This window comes from Phocoena phocoena, chromosome 13 (assembly GCF_963924675.1).
Source record: "Phocoena phocoena chromosome 13, mPhoPho1.1, whole genome shotgun sequence".
Taxonomy (NCBI): domain Eukaryota; kingdom Metazoa; phylum Chordata; class Mammalia; order Artiodactyla; family Phocoenidae; genus Phocoena; species Phocoena phocoena.
The window spans coordinates 20,280,258-20,304,134 of NC_089231.1; the positions used below are offsets into that span (position 1 = coordinate 20,280,258).

General features: G+C 37.1%; 1 protein-coding gene across 1 annotated transcript in view; it reads left to right on the forward strand.

Moving 5' to 3' along the window:
• MBD2 (methyl-CpG binding domain protein 2) overlaps positions 1–23,877 on the forward strand; it is a 76,522-nt gene that overhangs the window by 41,227 nt on the left and 11,418 nt on the right. The window contains exon 3 of the mRNA XM_065890006.1: positions 205–342. Coding sequence (XP_065746078.1) covers positions 205–342 — 138 coding nt within the window. The remainder of the gene's footprint in view (positions 1–204; positions 343–23,877) is intronic.

Below are 23,877 nucleotides of genomic sequence, written 5' to 3' on the forward strand. Positions count from 1 at the left end.
GAATACAGAAAGCTTTTTATTGTGAGAAAACTTTGCACGTCTTACATAATAAAGTGATTAAAGTGTACTTCAGAGTATTTAAAATGCTGAAATTGAGAAGTTTGGAATAATCCAAGTTAAAGTAATACATATTGAATTAATAAAAATTTATCTAATTGTATTTATATATAATATTTATTAATTAAAATGCACTTATATCCACAGGGTAAGCCAGACTTGAATACAACATTGCCAATTAGACAAACAGCATCAATTTTCAAACAACCGGTAACCAAAGTCACAAATCATCCTAGTAATAAAGTGAAATCAGATCCACAACGAATGAATGAACAGCCACGTCAGGTAAGGATCTAATTGGTTCTCCAATCTTATTTTTCAGAAAACTCTGGTATCTTTACCAGATATAGTTCAAGTAAACTGGTTAAAATGGAATATATTTGGAAAGAAAATTGTTTTATATCCTAGGCTATTACATGAATGCTGGAGAATAACTCTGATAAGACAACATTTTGGTAAAATGTTTTAAGAAAAAAATTAAGTTAATTAAAAAATCTAAAATTAAATTTATGGACTCCACTTTTATGCTTTTGTGTTGTAATGTACATCAGACTTGGTTCTGCTCTTCTTAGTTTTTTAAAGATTATCTTTCCGGGGTAATATTTCCTAAGGGGATGAAGCATGCAGTTTGTGTTGCCTAGTTTAAAAATATTTTCTATTATTTGGAAACTACTTTTTCTGATTTCTTATTACAAGAAAGCAGCCCTCCCCTTTGGAAAAACAGAAGTAAATAAACTTTGTCAATATGGTATATTGTCCTGTGACTTCCATTTTTGTATAAATTGCATTTATTTTTCTCTTCCTTTATTGTTTCAAGCTGTATTCCACCAGAATCTTTTCTTAGAAAAAAAGTATTATCTGAAAGGCCTCCCTGCTGCTTAATAATGCCGCTTAGCCAGGGGAGGGAGACTTGACAAAACGCTTAAACTTTCCAAGTAGTCTTGCTCACTCACTCCCTAATTGCGGTCAAAAAGTTTAGGTACTTTGTGAAATTTTAGTAGCAATTGGGGTGAGGGAGCGGAGGGAGAAACATCGGTGCATTTTTTCTCTCCTTTCTCTGCCTCCTCCCACTTAAGGATTAGAAACACTGATTTACCTACGACCAGTATCTTTTGCTCTCGTATTCCCCCTTTTAGATGTCTCACTCCACCTTTTCATTTGAATTTTGTTTTTCACTAGTCCCTCAAGTGTCTCATCTCCAGACTTCAAAAAGGATTGGGCCAAAACTTTCAGACAGTTGCTCTAGAAGAAACTACATAAAGAAATTCAGTTCCCACATCCTCTGTAGTGTTTTTTCCTCTTCAGGTGAGCCAGGAAAACAGAAGATATTTGGAGCCACATTGGATCAGCATCTTGCTATAGATGTCTCAAGATTTGAAGTTCTAAACTTGCTTTACTGTTGGTCCCCAAGAGATTCAACAGGGGCCATGTAAGTGTATCACATCCAATATAAAAGATGCGTACCTGCATGTGCCTTTAGGCTCTTGTCACCACTTAGGTTTTCTTTGGGCCATTCAGCTTTCTGTGCCAGGCTTTTCCCTTCTGTTTTACTACTGCACCCAGTGATAGCCACCAAACCACCGGCAGTTTTAGTATATTCATTCCAACAGGGAAGGAATTCTGCCATTCTGAACTTTGCCCACCTTGACAAAGCCATTCCCTGATTGTGTTCTTTCTTAGATACTGTCTAAAGTCTTGAACATCTTGTCCTTTGGCTTTTTGGTGATTTTAAAATCGTTTCCTTGTAAAGGTTTTTATTAATTGAAAAATTTGATAGTATGTAATTGGGTAAGACAGTTTGCTTCAAAATGCCCAAAAGATAAAGAAAGTGGAATAACTAATAATATTAGTTCCATGTTGAAAATTTGAGTTGTCTCATTGAGAACAGATAGTATTTAGTAAATTTTATCCTCATCTTTTCCTTGTCAAATCATTCTCAATATAGTCTGTGAACAAATATTTTGGTTAAAGACAAACCGATTAGCAAATTATGGTCATTTTAACAGGAATTTAATTGTTTTCTGCACTTAAGTTCAGTCACAGATTTTAAAAACAGTAGTAATTATATTTACTGGGTGTTTATCTGGTTGTAGAGATATTGGCAACCTAGATTTTTAAAGCTGAAGTAACCAGATTAGTTGCTTCTTATTCTTTGGTATGTTGAGTAGTTGTAAGTTTTCCTTCTTTAATTAACGTTTATGAGATTGTTCTCAAGTGAAAAGAATATGTCAAAAAAGCTAAATCATCTCCTGCCCCCACCAAAAAATCCCCACTTATGTCATTTTAACCCAGATCTTTTGAGGGTTTTTATCTTCCTTCTAGCTTTCAGAGACAGGAAGTGTTAAAATTATTTTGGAGGTTACTTCTCCAAATGTTTGCACCGTTTTTCACATTATCCTCTTGTCACCTGACAATTTTTGCTGGATGTTTTTGATTGCACTAAGACATTAGTTGTCTCTCCACCTTCTTTATCCTGAACATAAGAATTGAGATAATATTTGACTACTGTCTCACTAACAGGATTTCAAAATATAGGACTGTGCATTGAGCAAATGCAGGAAAATAGTAAAGAGACAACTTTGGTATTAATGTTTTTTGAAATCATGATCTGTCATCCTGACTATTCCAGTTTAGATTCAGGTTTTTAAGTAAAGGAAAGACGTTGATTTAATTATATTTTGACATACATATGGCAGATGACTGCTAGTGAGCTATTATTGTTGAGGAGATAGTTGGCATAAAATACATAGGCAAAAATGATTCTTCCAATTTTGCTACCTTTTGCATAGCTTCATTGAACTAGATTAGTAATATAAATTGCCAAATACTTCATTTGGAGAAGTTATTCTGATCATAGAGTAAATAAATTAGACAGTGAGGTTTCTATTTTTTTGAGGTTCCTGCAGATATGTTTTTATCTTAACTGTATCACATTCTTTTAATAAGGTATTCAAGCTAGTGGTATTGTAATTCCTTTTGGAGTGTTGAATTTTGAGACCTAGAACTAGGATTTGATTTTTAGATCTTTTACCTTGAATTGGTTTGAAGTGATTAGTTTAGATGTGAAGCAATCATAGAAATTTATAATTCTGTTTTTATATAACAAACATCATATGCCTAGTTCTGTCTAATATGGCAGTCTAATTTGAGTTCTATAAAATATATAAATTATGAAATTCTAATGTACTGACTCCTTGCAAATGCCTTAGTTTCAAAAGGGCAAATTAAGGTATGTAAACAAAAGTGCATTAAACAGAATTCAGCAGTGATTTCTGCCTACAATTAAAATTATAAGGTAGAGATGGCATTTGTAAAATCTGGTTATGATAGGGTAAGTAGCCAGCCAGTTTTATATATACTATTGGCATATTTAACATGTACTTGTCTTGTCATTAGATTAAAAAGAAATCTTGACTGGGGTGGAGGGAATTCTACCAGTTATAAGACTCTTATCCCAAACAGTAAGATCTTTGAACTATCCTTATTTGGCCAGATATGTAAAACATGCCCCTAATTCTTTTTAATCTAATTGAATAGTGATTTTGCTGTCAAGGGTGTCTTTCCTAGCTTCCTTCTTTCAATATATGAAGAACTCACATATCTGTTTCTTTCTTATTTCTTTAATGCTGTCATCTTTGACACTTTATGGTCTCTTGCTTTTTCTCTTTCTTTATCCTCAAATCAAAGAAACTTCAGCTTTTGAGCCATTACTTTTTCCTTTTAATTAAAGCCTATAGGCTTTAGGTGTTTCTGATAGTCTTTGAATATTAATTACATTTCTTACAGAATATTCTTTGTTTTACCCAAAAGTAAACATTTAAATCACCAAAGAAGTGGATTTAAATCTTCCATTTGATCCTAGATTTTTTTCCTTTTATTTTGTTAGCTAATTCTTTGTTCAAAGGATATGAAACTTGCCTTTACTCCGTTCCACAAATGTCTTTTTTTTTAATGATTTTTTTCCAGCTTTATTGAGATGTAATTGACATATAACGTCGTGTAAATTTAAGGTGTACAGTGTGACTATTTGATACATGTATACATTGCAAAATGATTACCAGAAAAAAGTTAGTTAATACATCTATTACCTTACATAATTACCATTTTTTTGTTGTTGTGATTGTGAGAACATTTAAGATCTCTCTTAACAACTTTCAGGTGTATAATACAGTATTGTTAACTATAGTCACCATGCTGTACATTAGATTCCCAGAACTTATTCATCTTACAACTGGAAGTTCGTATGTTTTGATCAACATCTCCCCATTTTCCCCACCTTCAGCCCCTGGCAATCACCATTCTACTCTGTGTTTCTATGAGTTTGGTTTTTTGAGATTCCACATATAAGCAAGATCACACTGTGTTTGCTTTCTCTGTTTGACTTATTTCACTTAGCATAATGACCTCAAGTTTCATCTATGTTTTCACACATGGCAGGATTTCTTTCTTTTTTATGGATGATAATATTCCATTGTGTGTGTGTATATACATATATATGTATATACACACACACACACACACACACACACATTATCCATTCATCCATCGATGGACACTTAGTTTGTTTCTATAACTTGGTTATTGTGAATAAAGTTGCAGTGAATATGGGGGTACAGATATCTCTTTGAGATGTTGATTTCATTTCCTTTGGATATATAGCCAGAAGTGGGATTGCTGGATCATATGGTAGTTCTATTTCAAATTTCTTGAGGAACCTTCAGATGTTTTCCATCATGGCTGTACCGATTTACATGCTTACCAATAGTGAATGAGGGTTCCCTTTTCTCTACATCCTTGCCAGCACTTAAATCTCATCTTTTTGATAATAACCGAGAGTGACTATTTTTACATGTTAGAAGAAACTTTCTAGGTGAAAGGTAAATTTTTTAAATGTGCACTTTAAAGACATTGTGTGTGAAGAGTTTATAAAATATTTTAGTATTCAGTTATTATAACCCTGAAAATTGCTGTTCATTCCAGGCATTTTAACATTTACTCCTTCCTAACCCCTGACTGTTACTTCTAGTTTAGTCTTTAGTATAATGCTTTTATGATTAAGAAATAGATAAGCTAAAGCACAGAGTTCCATGGAGGATATTATATTCCTTGTCTCTAGACAGATAAATTGGCTGCCTGGGTAGAAGAAATAGATGATATGTTGTCCAGTATTATTTAAAAGCATTATTCTGGGTGATGTTGGAAAGATGCCATGTATATATACATACTTTTAAAACATTTCACCTAACGTTGTATTATACACATTTAATCCATGTTTTATATAATTTGTGTGCTATAATTTTATAATTAACTGTATATTATTCCAAAAACTGTGCATTGTACTGGCATACAATTTACTTTATAATTTCCATATTATTTCCCATTTTTCGCCATTATAGGTAGTAGTCAAGTGAGTATCCTTATGTATGTAAGTTCCTTCCTATATTTTTCAATATTTCCTTGGGCTAGATTCCCAGAAATATAGTTAGTATGAATATTTATGATTTTTGATACATACTGGCAAGTTGATTTCCAAAGACTTGTACCAAATTAAAAGTCTGTTGACAAATTATGTGTAGTTCAGTTTCAGCTTACCGTCTAGGGTATTATTATCAATACTTCTTCTTCTTGGTAGTTCATTGTATAAAAACGTTTTCATTTTAAATTTGCACTTATTTGAATATTTGTGAAGTTGAACAGACTAAAGCATTTGTGTTTAAATTTGCAAATGAGAAATGATTAAAGGATCTGAACAAGGAAGTAGCTTTTTTATTACCCCTCTGAACTGAACTTGACCATATCTTGTGACCTAAAGGTAATACCAATATCTGTGCTTCCCAGATACATTCCCTCTTACCTTCTCAGACAGCTCACTCAATGGATTATGTCAGCTACCTTTCATCTTCAACTTCTTTCTAAACTGGCTTCTTCCCCAAAGCATTTAAATGTATTCAAATCTCCCCTATCTTAAAAATTTATTTATTTTACTGTGTCTCCTCTAGAATTCATTTTCTTTCTTTTCCCTTTACAGTCAAACTTCTTGGAGTTGTGTGTATTTACTATCTACTTTACCTCTTAGTTTTCATATCTCTGAAATACTGCTTTTGTTCTCACTATGCCACTTGAACTGTTCTCATCCAGATTATTGATGATCCTAATTAAATTGGTTGAGCAAACTTCAGTCCTTACATTACTTGACCTGTTTTAGTATTAGGCATTCTTGACTACACCTGCCTTCTGAAATATTGTCTTTTATTCTGTGACACGGTAGTCTCTTGGTTTTCCTCCTTCTTTGTTTTTTCTCAGTCCCCATCCTGTGTTCCTTCTGTGTCTATCTTTCAAAATGGTGGGGTTTCGTAGGGAATACTGTGCATTCTTCTCTGTAGGTAAACCCTCCATGGATGATTTCACTCATTGTCATGGCCTCAGTTATCATCTATATGTTAATGATTTCCAAATTTACATCTTTATCCTGAGCTTCATTTGTTTGTATCACTCAATCTACTAACGTTGTTTGCTTAGACATCTCACCAGTATCTCTAATTCATCTTCCCAAACTTCATCATCCTTTCAAACCAGCTCTTTCTTCTATATGCTTTATCTCACTGTATGTACCACTGCCCACTTGGCCGCCTAAGCCAGAAACGTGAGCATCATCCTTGACTCTTCCCATCTCTTACCCCCAAATCTAATTAGCCAACAAGTCCTGTTGACTCTGCCTCCTAAATATTCACTTGCTCCATCTCTCTACCAAGGAACTATCATTTCATCTCTCTGCTTCTTGTCTTATTTTCTTCAGTTCTTTCTTCATATTGCATCCTGAAGATCTGTTTGACATAATGATCTAACAGTGTTATTCTGCTGAAAACGTTTTGATGATTCGTGTTAGTTTTTAGGTCAAAAAAAAAAACAAAACCAAACATGACTTTTAAAGTCAAAACACCTAACATAACTTACAAAGTCCTTCATGATTTGGCTTTTGTGTATCTCTCTGGCCTCACATTCTTCCCTTGTTCTACAACTGAATCATGTGAAACTGTAGATTTTTGAATGTGCTCTTCATCTCCCCCTCTGCACCCTGCCCTTGCATCCCCTGATCATATTTCATGCTGCTTTCTTTCCCACTTTAATTAGCTATTTCCTGCTCATCCCTCAAGTCTGAACTTAGATATCACTTCATCTGTTCAAGAAACCTGATTCATGAAGTCTAGGTTTAGAGACCCTCCTTAGTGCTTCTCCTTTCTCCTTTTCTGATCATAACTGTGTTAGCTGTTCATTGCTTTATCCATAGTGTCTCCATTACGTCAGTGCTTAACACATATTTGTCGAAGTAATGAATGAATGAATTTTTTTTAATTCAAAAATCATGAATTGAGCCCTCAACTTGTGCCAGGCACTTTTCTAAGTTGTGGGAATACTGCAGTGAGCAAAACCAAGTCCCTGCTCTCATGGAACTTACTTTCTAGAGTGATAGGGAGAGAGACAAACAGATAAATACATATATAATGTGTCATGGCATGGTAAATGCAATGAAAACAAAAAGCAGAGGAGTGAGAGAATATATGGTCTTTGAAAGAAGAGAAGTATGGGTAGGACATTCTAGACAGAGGTTTAAATTTATTTATTTATTTATTTTATTTTTGGCTGTGTTGGGTCTTTGTTGCTGCACACGGGCTTTCTCTAGTTGCGGCGAGCGGGGGCTACTCTTGGTTGCGGTGCGTGGGCTTCTCATTGTGGTAGCTTCTCTTGTTGTGGAGCATGGGCTCTAGGAGCATGGTCTTCAGTAGTTGTGGCGCATGGGCTCTAGAAAGCAGGCTCAGAAGTTGTGGTTCATGGGCTTAGTTGCTCCGTGGCATGTGGGATCTTCCCAGACCAGGGCTCGAACCCGTGTCCCCTGCATTGGCAAGCGGATTCTTAGCTACCGCACCACCGGCGAAGCCCGGCAGGCGGATTCTTAACCACTGCGCCACCGGGGAAGTCCCTAGATAGAGGTTTTAATCTGGCTCTTGTATGTAATATGATAACTGACTTAAGGCCAGGAGACCGTTGAAGAAAGTATAGGAAGCTAGGGCATAGATGATAAGATTGGTTTCATGCTGGTCATAAAATAATTGACAAAATTTATCTATGAATCAGCTGTGCCTATGAGGAGAGTTTTAAAATTTAACGTAACTGGGAAAACAATGTCGTTGACTGGAATGTGGAAATGTTTTTTAAATAATAAAATATGAATATAAGTATTAGAAAATGTATACTCTTAAAGCAGTTGTGAAAGGAAAAGATCCAGGTAAAGGATGGTGGGTTGGAGCCCTATAGAGAAAACCGGTTTGGTGACTTGTCAGCTTTATGGGGGTAAGAGTTGCAGCTGAAAGATTATATGTAAATTTTTTTAAAAAAAATAATGAATCCATAGATTTTTCATTCATAGTGACCTTTAATCATCATATATTTCTCTAGATCACTTAAAAATATTTCACCGATATGGGTAGATCCATGGCATTTTTTGAGATTTTTGTATTTCTCTAAGAAACGTAGGAATATAGATAAAAAAAAATCAATGCTTAAAAACTTGTGTTTCATAACAGTAGTTTCCTACGTTTTGTGTCTTTTAGTTCCATTTCCAGAAGCATTTAATCTCAATTCTGGTCACTTCCCTTTATAATTACCTCTGTATTTCTGAATAATAAACTTATTATCCTATTTCTTAATTTTAGACATTATTTCTTGACTTCCCACAATGGTATATGAATACATAGTTCTCTCTCTGCTTCATGCTCCCAACATAGTTATATCACATTTTTAGTTAAATAGGTTAAATAGTCAGGGTTTACATTTTTATGACTGAAAGTTATTCATGGTTATGGCAAGTAATGTCTTTTATCATCAGCATCAGAATTCTTTATTGTTGTCAGTCTTAAGAATTGTATGCTACGTTTTCTTTATAACAGAGTTAATCTTTCCTCATGCTTGTTTCTGCCACATGGCCATCAATAATACTTTCCTTATGCTGAAATCCATGGCGTTCCTTCTTGTGTCTTTCCTGGAATCACGTCTCCTCCTCTTCAGTCTGAATGCATTCTCTGGTATTGCTGTGTAGCTGTAGCTCTGAGGATTTTCTTTACTGTGCTTCTGTGTGGGGAGTTTGTTTTCTGGAATTCTGTCCTCCTCTGTCTCAGTAGACGCCTTCAGTTTGTAACAAATCCTCTAGTAGCTTTCTAATAAAATAAAATGGGAGGTAAAGTTGAGAACCTGCACATTGGAAATAAACTTTATTCCAGCTGGACACAACCAAGTTTGTCTGGGTATGAAATCTTAGATTGAGAATCATTTTCCCTGAAGTTTTGAAGGCGTTGCTTCATTGTTCTCTAGTTTTAGAGTTGCCAAAGAGAAATTCAGTGCCGTGCTCAATCTCTGTTCCTCTTTTATGGTCTTTTTTTTTTCTCTCTTAAAAAGTTTAGTATATTTATGATTTTTAAAAATTCACTGATATGTGCCTGTAGGCCTTTTGTCATTCACCAGGCACTTAGTAGGTGATAGACGTGACTACTATCCTTTGCGTGGGAAATTTTCCTGTGTCATTTTTTCCCATTTTCTCCTGAATCACCTAACTTTCCATTCTCTCTTCGTATGAGTTGTGTATTAGCCATCTATTTCTACTTTTTCTACTATTTCTACTTTTGTATTTTCCATCTTATTATTGTTGTTTTACTTTCTGGGCTATTTTCTTGATTTTACTTTTAGTCCTTTTTATGATTTTTTTATTTTGATGATCATATTTCTAATTTCCAGCAGCTGTTTCTTGGCTTTTGTATGTAAAATTTTGCTGTTCTTGTTTTATGGATACAACCTCTACTCTTTCCTCTCTGAATCTATTAATTATAGGGAAAATTTTTATTTGTATGATACTTGCTTTTTCTCTGTTCCCTGCATTGACCATTCTGTTGCTGTTATTTTAGTTTCTGTCTTTCTTGTTGGCTATTATGGATATTCTTCAGTGAATATTGTAGTATGTGTGTTTGGTTTTGAGCTTATAGAGGAGTAGAAGTGCTGGGTCATAGATATGCATATGTTCAGCTTTATTAGATGCTACCATATAGTTTTCCAAAGTGATTATACAAAGTTACCGTTCTACCGGTAGTGTGCAGTTGCTTCAAATTCTTGTCAGCACTTGGTATTATCAGTCTTTAAAAATTTGAACAGGGCTTCCCTGGTGGCGCAGTGGTTGAGAGTCCGCCTGCCGATGCAGGGGACACGGGTTCGTGCCCCAGTCCGGGAGGATCCCACATGCCGCGGAGCGGCTGGTCCTGTGAGCCGTGGCCGCTGAGCCTGTGCGTCTGGAGCCTGTGCTCTGCAGCGGGAGAGGCCACAGCAGTGAGAGGCCCATGTACCGCAAAAAAAAAAAAAAAAAAAAAAAAATTTGAACATTCTGGTATGTGTTTAGGTGTATTTGTTACAATTTTAACTTGCATTTCCTTGGTATTTAATGATACTGTGCACTGTTTGTATGTCTATTGGCTGCATAGATATCCTTTCTTTTGAAGTGCCTACTCTTTTATGCATTGTTCTGTTATGTTGTTTATCTTTTTTCATTGACTTGTGGGAGTTCTTTGTATATTCTGAGTATCAGTACTTTGTCAGATATATCTATCACACATATCTTCTTCCAGTTTGTGACTTACCTTATCCACTTCCTTAATGGCGTTTTTTGGTAAGTGTAAGTTCATAATTTTAAGAGAGTTGGGAGGTGGGATAGAGACTGGGAGAGTGTGGGGTGGGGGCTTCTGGGATGCTAGTGATATTCTGTTTCTTGATCTGCATGGTAGTTACATGAGTGTTTACTTTATGTAACTCCAGTGAGCTGTATACTTATGTTTTTTTTACACTTTTCTGTATGTAATACTTCAATGATGATTTACAAAAAGTAAAGGATATACTTTATCAGTCTCTTCCTTTTATTTCTGTGACGTGTTTAAGAAATTTTTGCTTACCCCAAGGTTATCAATATATTCCCCATATCATCTTCTGAAAGCTTTGTTTTACTTTTGCATTTGGGTCTATGATCCGTCTGGAATTGACTTTTGTGTATGATGTGAGGTAGACTTATTTTTTTCCCATATGGATATCCAATTGATCCAGCGCCATTTACTGAAAGACCATTCTTTTTCTGTTGCTTTGTGTTGTCACCTCTGTCATAAATGAAATGTGTAAGTGTGAAAGTCTGTTTTTGGTCTGTTCTGCTCCTTTGCCCTATTTGTACATGTGAATCTGTTTCTACACTCTGTTTTATTCCATTGGTCTGTTCGTTGTTTCTCAATACTGCACTCTTTTAATTGCTGTAGTTTTATAAAAAGTCTTGATATCTGGTAGTGTAAGTTTTCCAGCTTTCTTATTCTTAATTTAAGATTATCTTGGTTAGTCTTGGCTGTTGGCATTTCCACATACATTTTATTTTGTTTATTCATTTATTTAAAGTTTTTTTTTTTTGATGTGGACCTTTTTGTGTGTGTGTGGTTTGCGGGCCTCTCACTGCTGTGGCCTCTCCCGTTGCCGAGCACGGGCTCCGGACGTGCAGGCTCAGCGGTCATGGCTCACGGGCCCAGGTGCTCCGCGGCATGTGGGATGTTCCCGGACTGGGGCACGAACCCGTGTCGCCTGCATCGGCAGGTGGACTGTCAACCACTGCGCCACCAGGAAAGCCCGATGTGGACTATTTTTAAAGTCTTTATTGAATTTGTTACAATATTGCTTCTGTTTTATGTTCTGGTTTTTTTTGGCCATGAGGAATGTGGGATCTTAGCTCCCTGACCAGGGATCAAACCCGTACCCCCTGCATTGGAAGGTGAAGTCTTAACTACTGGACCAACAGGGAAGTCCCCCACATACACTTTAGACTCAGCTTGTCCAGTCTTCTTCAAAACCTGCCAGGATTTAAATCTATAGATCAATTTGGGGGAGAATTAACATTTTTACAGTATTAAGTCTTACAATTCACTAACCTGGTATATCCCACCATTAAGATTTTATAGTTTTCAGTCTAGACATCTTACATCTTTAATTGATTTCTAGATATTTGATGTTTTTTGATGCTATTCTGATTACATTAAAATTTTTTCTAGTTATCTGTTGCTAATATGAAGAAATAAGCTGAATTTTGTATATTGACTATGTATTCAGTTATCTTCCTAAATTCATTTATTAGATAGTGAGTTTCTCCAACTTTGCACATGAACAAACATATCAGCTGCAAACGAGAGTTTTATTTCTTCCTTGCCAATCCTTAAACCTTTGATTTCTTTTTTTCCGTGTCTTATTTCACTGGCTTGGAATGCTAATACGATCTTGAATAAAAGTGATAGCAGCCATCCTTGTCTGTTATTGTAATACCAGGGAACGTTTTTAATGATTCTCCATTAAATATGATGCTTGCTGTAGGTTTTTTGGTAAATACCCTTTGTCAAATTAAGGAAATTCACTATATTCCTAGTTTACTAAGAATATTTTTCATGAATGGGTATTGAATTTTATCAAATTATTTTCCCTACCTAGTTAAATGATATAATGATCTCTTTTCTGTTAATAGGGTGAATTACAGTGATTGGTTGATGTGGTAAATTGCAAGACTTGATTTTTTTAGATGGAAAAACCTTTAAACATACCTTGAATTCCTGGATTAAGCTCAGTGTGGTCATGTTGTGTTATCACTGTTTAGATTTGGTGTTATTTTGTTTAGGATATTTTGCATTTATAGTCACAAGAGAGATTGATGTGCATTTTTCTTTTCTCATAATTTTCTTCTCAAGCTTTAGTATCAAGGTTTTGCTGGCCTTGTAAAATAAGCTGGGAGGTGATCTCTCTTTTAATATTCTCTGGAAGAATCTGTGGAAGATTGGTACTTTTCTTTAAATGTTTGGAAGACTTAATTGTGAAGTCATCTCAGCCTAATTTGTTGTTGTTGTTTTTAAGTGGGAGGCCTTGAAATTGCAGATTCAATTTATTTAATGAGTACATGGATGAATATTCATAGTTCCTATACCAACTTTGAGAACATGTTTTTCTAGGAATTTGTGCATTTCATAATTTTCAAGTTAATGATATAAGGATGCTCATAATATTTTCTAGTAATATTTTTAATGTTTGTAGTATCTGTGATACCCTCTTTTCTCTGATGTTGGTAGTATCTAGGTGAAAGGTGGAATGAAGTATTGGGGAGAGCTTTCTTAACAAGTTTTGAACTCAGTCTATACATGCACATTTCCCCATGGAAAACCAAACTCCTACTTTTATCATCAAATGTATTAAGATAATATTTATTTTATGGAAGTTAGTTAATTATAATGGGTTAAGCTTTGTCTTATTTGACACTTACTGCCTTGAAGTAATTTTCTAGTAATATTGGAACCTTTGTTTTCTCATTGTCTATATTTGCTTTCTATTTCTTTACTCTTTATTGTCAGCTTTTTGAGTCCCTTTATTTTTAGAAATTTTTTTTTCCATAAAATATACAGTTGATTTTTTTCCTATCTGATCTGAGGGTCTTTTTTTCTTTTATAGCTGAGTTGACCATTATATTTATTGATTTTATAGATATGTTTGGTCTTGATTCTATCATTCTATTTATATACTGTTTTTAATATTTTATTGTCATTTTCTGGTATTAATATTTTTGTTCTGAGGTCTGGGTTTTCCACTTAAATTCATACTTCTGATAATTTTGAGGATTTGTAACCTGATTTTAGTTCTAGTCATTGCTCAATGTCATGTTTTAAATAGTATGTATGTACTTTTATTTCTTGATTTATTGATATTAAAAAGGAAATAGTATGTATTGATGTTCCACTATAAAAATGAGGAATTACTTTATACTATTGAAATTAGTTTCAGGGAAGCTCTTCTGAAGGGCCTCTCTTCTGATAAACAACTAGTGATAGCTCTCTATCAGAGATTAAAGTTCTTGCACTTGAGTGGGTTTTGAAATCATTAATTCATTTATTAAACAGAGTATATTGTTGCTTCTATTACAGGTGCTGTACAAACACACAAATCAGTCATGCATCCTCTCCTTATAAAACTTTCAATCTAATAAGGGAAACAGACACTGAACAAATAATTTCAACTGTGTGGAAATGTGACATACAAGAAATAAAGGAACATAGCTACATCCTTATATGGACTTCCATATTAATAAGAAAATTGTTACAACTTTTCCTGTGGGAGTAACACATGAAAAACTTATAGGCCTCATGAGCAAGTATTCTTATTCCATGGTTATCTTAGGGTAACAGTACCTTTTCAGGTACTTGGCAAGTATTACCTACCAACTTTGTGTAAGTGAAGTGGCGTTCATGACAGAGTTCAGACGAGCAGCTGCAGCGGACGGTTACTGCACCTCCATCCTCCTCAGCTCCACTGCCTCTTGCTTCATCCTTCCATCCTCTCCAGCCCAAACTGTTATCTTTTGCCTTCACAAGTGATCTCACTGTAGTTTGCACAGCCACATGAGTCAGGCTTTTCCTTGATTTACATAATAATTTTCTTGTCATTATCTAGCCCTTTCTTCCTAGCCCACTACCCCAAAATAAAAGGGTATCTCATGTTTGTCTTTTGATGTTGGCAGGCCATGGTATTTAAGTTAAGTTGTTGTTTTTGCTGACCAAAACTAGCAACTCAGATATCATATGGGGTTGATTTGAAATAGAGCAGTTTATAAACTGGACAGCAAATTCCTTCTGGGCAGGAAACATTGTTCTTCTGTGTAGCCCTAACCCAGTGTCTTGCATATTTAGCTTTTCATGAATCACTGAATATAAAGTGTACATTTTTGGGGTTTTGGTTTAGTCTAAAAATACATGACAAGATCCTTTGTTCTTTGATTAGATTTAGCAAAAGCCTTAGAAAAGTGAGTAAGATATTCATCGAATTTATGAAATCCTAACATTGGAAAATATTCTAAACAATACAATAAAATTTTTATGTTTTCAAAGAACTTCCTCGTTTTATATCAGTGTTTATCTTCTGAGGTAGATAAGGCAGTTATTAGAACTTCTATTTTACTAGTGAAGATACATCCAAAGGCGATTAAGTGACTTCCCTAAGACAGCACATCTATTTGATGGTTGAGTCAGGACCAAAGCATTAAACTTCCAAACCAGTGGTTTTCCTGTTACCCTGTATTCCCTCTACTTAGCCACAAATTCATCCCATGAAATTTGAGTGTCTCGCATCATGCTCTTGACAGAGATGAAGACTGTGTAAGTTAAAATTCATAAAATGGTTAAATTTTAAATGTAACTTCTTCTACTTTGCAAAGTATTAACACTTCTGTGCTCAAATACTTTAAAAGGTATATTACATCTTTTTTTAATGTTGATAATTATTTTGTTTTGTTCTGTTTTCTTTTAAATATTTATTTATTTATTTGGTTGCGCCAGATCTTAGTTGTGTCAGGCAGGCTCCTTAGTTGCAGCTCAAGGGCTCCTTAGGTGTGGCTCGCTGGCTCCTTAGTTGCGGCACACAGGCGGGCTCCTTAGTTGTGGAATGCGAACTCTTAGTTGTGGCGTGTGAACTCTTACTTGCAGCATGCATGTGGGATCTAGTTCCCTTACCAGGGATTGAACCTGGGCCCCCTGCATTGGGAGTGCAAAGTCTTAACCACTGCGCCACCAGGGAAGTCCCGGTATATTTCATCTCATACATTTTAAATATTTGTTTTTATTAGAAAAATTGCTTATAGTCTTATTTCTTTGATAATTACTGTTAGAAGTCTTTTGTTTTGTTAGAAGTCTTTTGTCAGTCTGTTGCCTAACAGTAACAGAAAATACAGAAACATACAGAGAAGCATCATAAAAGGCAGACTTCCATAAGTCTTCTGACAGCAGGCAGTGGCAACAGTGAAGTAGGGCAAAGGAAGCTTGAATCAGGAATTGGATTGGGTAATTAGAAGGTTACTGTGACTTTGGGCAGGTCAGTGTTAATATAATAGTAGGAGTAGAGTCGAGGTTAGAAGGAAAGAATGAATGGAAAGTGAGGAAATAAGAAAGTTTCTCTCCTGGTGGAAGGAGGAAGACAGATGGTTTGAGGGAGATGTAGTTAAATAAGGACACTTTTTATGTTAGCCATGTTCCAGTGTATCTGTCACTTCAGGGGAAGAATTCCAAGGAGAGGAAGGGGTAAAATGGAAAGTGTGAGAGGAGGACTTTTTAAATTGATGGGCGGGATCAGAAGGAGGCAGGAGAAGATATGACCAAGCATCATTGTAGAGAAGCTGTCGGAAAGACAGCAGGACACTTATTCCTCTGAGACAGGAGAAAAGTAAAGGAAGGGCGCAATGGTCCAGGGGCGATCTTGTGGGGCAGGGAGGATAACTGAAGAAATTTGGGGCCTTTAGGCTTCAGTTGCTGGTGTTTCTAGTCAGCTGTGGAGTCAATTGTTACAGGCTTCTTGGCTTAGGAGCTAATATTCAGCGTGTGGTATTTAAAATGAGCAATAAGAAATAGAAGTTTGGATATATAGCAGTTTTAGATGAATTCAGTTTCATTATTGAAATCTCAGTGTGTTCTATATAGTCAGTTTGATTTTTTCTAATGGAGATTATAATTTCAAAAGGGAAGGGAAGATGTGATTTAAGACAAGATATGAAAATTATATGAAGAGCTAAGTTTTAAGTTTTTGTATGGCTCAGTTTGGTGGGATGCTTTTTCCCTGGACTTTTAATTTAATATTGGCCAGGCCCTACTGATAGCTACATACTAAGAATTTGTGGAAGTTAAAATGTTCAAGATCGACCCATGGTTCTATTTTGTTACCATACCTATATTTGAACACCTGAAGTCATTCTGAATGGAGCTGTGTTTTTCTCAGTAGTCAGTGACATCTTTGCACATACATATGGTCTCTGATCCTGTGGTAATAATAGAGAACTCCCTCTAAAATCTGTACACACAGATGCTTTTCAACTTACAGGTTGGGATATAAGATGTCGTGTTGCAGTCATTTGGAACTCTACATCTTCCAATGGAAATATTATAAATGGTTCTAGTGTCCTAGATCAGCCCATAAAAGACGATTAAATCTAGAGTGTGTCTGAATTACTAAAAATAATTACTGTTTATAACCATGTTTCTATCAGGAAGTGTGTTCAATTTCAACTCTTAAGGTAAGAAGTGTTTCTCCCACTTCTGCTTTATCTTACTCCCCCCCTGGCTGTCTGGCAGTGACGAAAGAGGCACCCAGCTCCAGGCCACTTAGTGTGGTTCTGGTAAGGCCCGGGAATGGAGAGCTGGGATGGAGACTCTTTGAAAGTCAAGAAAGGGGCTGGTGTGGTGATGCATATGCCAGGGAAGGGTCTCCCTTCTGTCTCAGCTGTGAGATCTGGGCCCCTGCCACTGAAAACCTCCTGTCTCCTCTCCCCTTTTTCTTTCTCTGGACCCCTGGTTCTTAGCCAGACCTGATTTTGTCCTCCTGCCCCGACCCCAAATACCTGGGGAAATTTGGCAGTGTCCAGAGACATTTTGGCTGTTATAACTGGGGTGGTGCTACTCGTATCTAGTGGGTGTAGACCAAGGATGTCGCTAAAAATTGAGAACCAAGAATTATCCAACTTGACACGTCAGTAATGCCAAGATTGAGAAACTCAGCTCTAGGCTACTGCCACTGGTTTGAGTTTTTTGCCTTCTTGCTTTACTGAGGAACAGAAATGTCGTTTGTTTCCAGATTCTTTTCTACCTTCTGTTCTTGAAACAAGCTCATAGCCTTTTGAGGTTTCTCTAAGGGCTCTACTATCATCACAGGATGGAAATAGTTGGAGTAAAAATAACAAGAAAATGACAGTTTCAGGAAATCTTAATGAAAAGCTTCCATGTTATCCACTCACTGTACTTTAAATAGAACAAAATTCTCATCCCTCTTTAGGCTTCTGTCCTTCTTCCCCATTATGGTTTCCTCATTCCCTGGGCTTCCCTTCTTCCTACCGTACAGCTCAGTCGCAGAGGCTTTGGCAGGGGTCCTCTCTCCAGTCCTCCAAATGAGGAGTGACAAGAGGGAAGAGAAATCCTTGGGCTGTTTTGACGCGGAGTGAGGGGAAGGTTCCTTTGTTATTGCGTAGATCCGGCCAGAACAATTTTCTATTGCCCTGCTACTTTTAAGGAATTCACAGAATGAGATTATACCACAGCGTTTCCCTAAGTACTGCTACACGGCACAGGGGTCTCCTGTCTCTGCTGGCCTCTCCTCCTTTCCACCCGGCACGGTAGTTACCATCCCTCTGGCTTCCTGGGCATGTGACCTGAGCAGTTCCTTACTAGGGCCCGTGCCTGGTCAAGTGCTGTGCTGTCATCATGAAATAACCTTAATAACTTTCGGAATAAGAGCCTCACATTTTCATTTTGTACTGGGCCTTGCAAACTGTGTAGCTTACCAGAGTTCTCCCAGCCAACCTTGGGCCCAGGAGTGGCGCAGACTGGCTTGGATGAGAAAAGGAAGGGGAAGGGTTTTAAGATACTTAGAGTAGCAAGAAGGCCCCCCACCGCTGAAAATCTGGGCGGGACTGGCAGACCGGAATGCATGTCTCAGTCTTACTTTGTAAATACGCACCTTTCCGAGCTGACTCTTTTTGCTGTGTTTATATTTGTTAATTTTAGTAAGATGACCAATTACTTACTAGGTACTATTGTGTGATGAACAGCGTGCTAGACGCCGTGGGTAAAACTAAGTAGTAAACTGATACTTGCTCTCTATGGGTTATCTTCAAGTGTTTATAAAACCTCCTCATGTAGTGTCCATAACCATTTGAGATTGTTTTTATTGTCCCATTCCATAGGGTAGGAAGCTGAAACGGGCTATGTTACTTGTCTAAGTTTATAAAGCTAGTAAATGACAAAGAATGGATTTGAACCTAGGTCCGTCTGACTCTGAAGGCCAGTCCCGTTCACTCAGCTACTCAGAAGTTCAGTCTTCCTACTGTCCAGTTGACTCTCAAGTTGAGGTCATGAGTATACATAGGAGGTCAATTTCTTTTAATCAGTGAATTCTTTTAAAACACTACACAGTGCTTTTCAAATTAAATATAATGGTGGATGAAAATGTGTATTTGATCTAGATGCTTTTCCTTGTGTTCATGAGAAATAGGTATTCGCATAAGTAACCTAAAAAAGTACTCTTACAGAAAAAAACTCAAAAGTCTTCCATTCTATAAGCTTCATAAATCACTCCATCTCTCCTGTTTTATGAAACATCCATTGGAGCTAACACTCCATTGTTCATGTGACTTATCTGAAGGAGTTTTCTTGGAGTACGGGTTTCTGTCTTTAATTTTTATCCACCAAATAAAAAATGTGTTGTTCAATGTCATTGATTTTTGCGATTAATTCTAAGAAAGTAATTTGTAGAGAATATAGTTTATACCAATTCTTTGGTTTTTATCATGTGAGCTTCCCCACATATATTTTTTTTAATATTTATTTATTTTGGGGACTTCCCTGGTGGCACAGTGGTTAGGAATCCGTCCTCCAGTGCAGGAGACACGGGTTCGAGGCCTGGTCTGGGAAGATCCTACATGCTGTGGAGCAACTAAGCCCGTGCGCCACAACTACTGAGCCTGTGCTCTAGAGCTCGTGAGCCACAAGTACTGAAGCCCGCGAGCCACAACTACTGAGCCTGCGTGCCTAGAGCCCATGCTCCTCAACAAGAGAAGCCACTGCAATGAGAAGCCTGTGCACCACATTGAAGAGTAGCCCCCGCTCGCTGCAACTAGAGAAATCCCATGTGCAGCAACAAAGACCCAACGCAGCCAAAAATAAATAAAAAATTTTATATATATATATATATATATATATATTTATTTATTTATTTGGATGCACTGGGTCTTAGTTGTAGCAGGTGGGCTCCTTAGTTGCGCCTCATCAGCTCCTTAGTTGTGGCATGAGAACTCTTAGTTGTGGCATGCATGTGGAATCTAGTTCCCTGACCAGGGATCGAACCCGGGCCCCCTGCATTGGGAGCGCAGAGTCTTAGCCATTGCACCACCAGGGATGTCCCTTGATATCATCTTGAAACCCTGTGCCAGCTTTAGCCAAAATACATTACACGGCCAGGCCTCTTAATTCTACATGAGGAGGAGGCAGGCGTCGGCACCAGTCACCTACAGTGGGCAGTTTACACAGCACACTTAGCTGGTAAGTGGATTAAGAGCAACTTGACAATTTTCTTAGCAGTTACCGATCTTTCATCTGCCTTTGATTTCATGACTACAAGGGTCTCAGGCCTGTTACTGTTAGCACAGAGCCATGCATGTAAGTGTTCTTCCAGAGCTTTTACTGTTAAGACCAGGACGGTTTAATCACACTGACCTGAGTTTTAATTCCAGCTGCACCGCTGACTAGTTGTGCACCTTTGGTGAGTTACTGTAGGTGGGACCAATGATGTCTTCTTCAAAATGCTGTAGGAAAGACCGAATTACTGTATGTAAAGCCCTGAGCACAGTGCCAGGCTGAAGGAAAGGGCTCAGTGGGTAAGTGGGAGTTGTCATCCTCCTCCTCTTATTCCACCAAGAGGATATGCCTGGGCACAAACAGAACTTTGGGCAAGCCCTTTTTCTGTTTACACCTAAATAATTTGGTATACTCTTAAATGTACTTTGACACACGTCTTCCTGCAGTGAAAAATAGAAAGGCAAATACCTTCCTCCTGTTCTCTGTGAGGAGAGGATAGCATGATGTGTTTTTTATCTTCTGGTAGAATCAGGAATAACTCGGGGGTCTCGGTGATCAGTGTACACAGCCCTGTGTGTGTACTGCCGTTCTCTCAGCACAGACCAGACCAGCCTTTTTCAAACTGAGATCCCCGGCCTGCATCAGAATCACCTAAGACACTGGTTAAAAAAATAAAATAAAGGCCAGCTATCTAACCCCAGACCTACTGAACAGAATCTCTGGGGCTGAGGTCTTAGAACATGCATATAAAACAAGCCACCCTGGTTATTCTTGTGTATAAAAACCATTTAGAAATACTGGCCCATACTCTCTGTCTCACTCCCCTGCCTTTGCTTAAGCTATTTCCTTGGCTTGGAGTAGTCTTTCCTCTTCTATAGAATTCTTACACATTTTTCGAATGCTAACTCTTCCTAAAAGTCCTTCCAGATTCTCCCAAATTGGAAGTTAATTTTGTATCTTCATTATTGCAATTATTACAGTCTACCTCATAGAGTTTTGCTAGTTTTTCACCAAACAGTAAGCAGCCAGAGGGCAGTGATTGCCTGATTGCCAGTTATCCTAATAACTATCCCTGGTGCCCAGCAAAGTGCTTTGTGTATAATGGGCACTAAAAGAGTATCTGTAATTTGGATGGATTCTCTACTGCTTTTTTCCAATAAAACCTTCTGTTCTGACTTCCTCCGAAGAGCACAGATCCCTTCAGAGTACGTATTCTTAAGCTCAGGGTGATGTAGGACAGTCCTAATAAACACGATCAGCCTTACATCCCAGCACATCAGAATTGGGATGTGTGTTTGTGCATGATATGAGCAATTGTTTGACACCCCCATTTCTTCCTCACCCTCATCTTTGGATCTCATTTGTAAGGCATGTTGAAAGAGTCTGCCAAAGTCCTAGTTATAACACATCATCATGCTTGTCCTCTGGGACTCTAAGATAAAGTACTTGCAGCTGTGCTTCCACTGATGTCATAGAGGTGTTTCCTACATTCATGTGAGGAGCAAAGGTGTAGAGATGAACTCCACTTTCTAGTAGGATGGTTTCTCCAAAGCTGCACTGTCCCTGTCAGTGATATTTTAGGCAGTCTTTTTCATTTGGGACAACTTTTAATCACATCCTGTGCTTCTCTATCGACTGGCTTGTTGGATAGGGCATTGCCCAGATCGTTGGCAATTTAAAGTGATGCACACATGGGAGCTATCCAGTTCTCTTATATACTGGAGGGTGACAAAGAAAACATGATATTAGAGGAGGGTCTGATTAGTGGCGATTAGAAAGGGATTTAATAACTGAGAGGGATAGCACATTGGGGAGTTTCTCCAAATATTAGATCCTTAAAAGTCTTACATTGATTATTTGACCTCACACAAGGCAGCAAGGTTAAGCCATGAAAACTATTGGATTTGGCAGGTGAAATCAGATTTTCATTGGGTAGATTAGGATTTATGAAGGCAATAGTGTTCATGAAAGTATGGTGGAGAAGACAGCTGTCCTAGTGGGGGACTCCTTACAAATTTAGGGAGATTCATCTTTTCGATATTTCTGTCTTTAGATTTCTACTGGAAATTCAATAAAAAGAACTCTAGATTACCACAGTTAATCACCTCGTAAACACGTGGAATACATAAATGAGTAGATCAGAAATTTTAATTTCAGGCAGAGGAAGACCTCTCCCTTTCGCTGCAGCCCTCCAAAGCATGCAGGGCTATAAAGTGACCAGAGATAACGAGAAAAGGTCACTGAACTTGGTGAGAGGAGCTGACTAAGTTTTAACAGTAAATTTAATGGAAATTCGTGGGATAGGGGCTGGGGTAATAAAGTTGAACTGGGCCTGGGAGAATGGAGATAGTGCATGTTGATCATTCCTTGAGCAATTGGCTTGGGAAAAAAAATGATAATTGTATCAGCGGGATAAAGTTTATGTTTATATAAAAAAAAAAAACAGAGAGTACAATTCCAGCACCCCAAGGAATTCCCTTGTGCTAACCCCTTGCAGTGAAACCCTCCCTCCACCCCTAATCCCTGGCAACCATCCCTGTAGTTTTTTCTTTTTTAGGATGTCATATAAATTCAATCATACAATATGTAAAAGACTGGACTACTGCACTTAGCATAATGCCTGCTCAGTATAAATTTTAAACATATTTTAAAGTACAAAGAATCCCCCCTCTCCAAAACAAAACAAGCAGGAACCTGAGAAGATGGGTGTAGAGAAAGTGAGTTAGGGACATATTGAAATGTAAACAGACATCTAGCTCATGAAGATGGTTCCAGTCCTCATGGAACCTAGGCAAGCTTGTTAGCTTTGAACGCATGGTGGACAGGATGGAGAGGAGGGCAGTGGTACCCCTGACCAGTTAAATATTTTCTTTTCTCAAACTAGCCTCCTTTCCTGCTCTGAACTTTCCCACTACCTCCCCACTTCTCAGGGTGGGTAGGGGCAGGGAGAAATACACACATACGCACTTACACATTCATAAATACATGTATCTCCATTTTCATGGCATAAGCATTTCATTTATAAAGAGCTCATCAACCTTTCAGTTTCAGCTTCGCATTTAGTTGAGGGCTATCAGATGACGCGTAGTGGTACCAGGATTTGTAATCTAGAGCTGTACACTTGTTTCTCAATCCAAGATTTATTCTGCAAAATTTTTCTTTCTAAATTTTTTTTCCTTCAAATTAATAGGAATTTAAACATTAAAAATTATAGAGGGTAAACAATTTAACTTTTGCTATCTAGAATCGGAATTTTTAGGTGTAATTTGTTAGTAATCATCTCTGTACAAGGTTTTCAAACTTGGTTTTTGGCAGTGTTATTTTTACAAATTATATATATATATATAATTTTATTATAAAAGCACTTACTAATCTCATATTCACTGACTCCCTCTGTATGCTTTTTCATTATGAATTAACTGCACTTTCGTTTTTCTTGTTTTTTTCCTATAGTTGTGATATTCAAAGCATAGATGATTGTTATTTCCCCAAAGAGGAAAAGCAGGCAGACTTTCTTGAGACATTTATCACATTCATTAATTATTACCTTCACCTAACTATTTTTCTCATGATGGTTGATATGTTCATGTCCTCATATGTGTTGACCACATATTCTGCT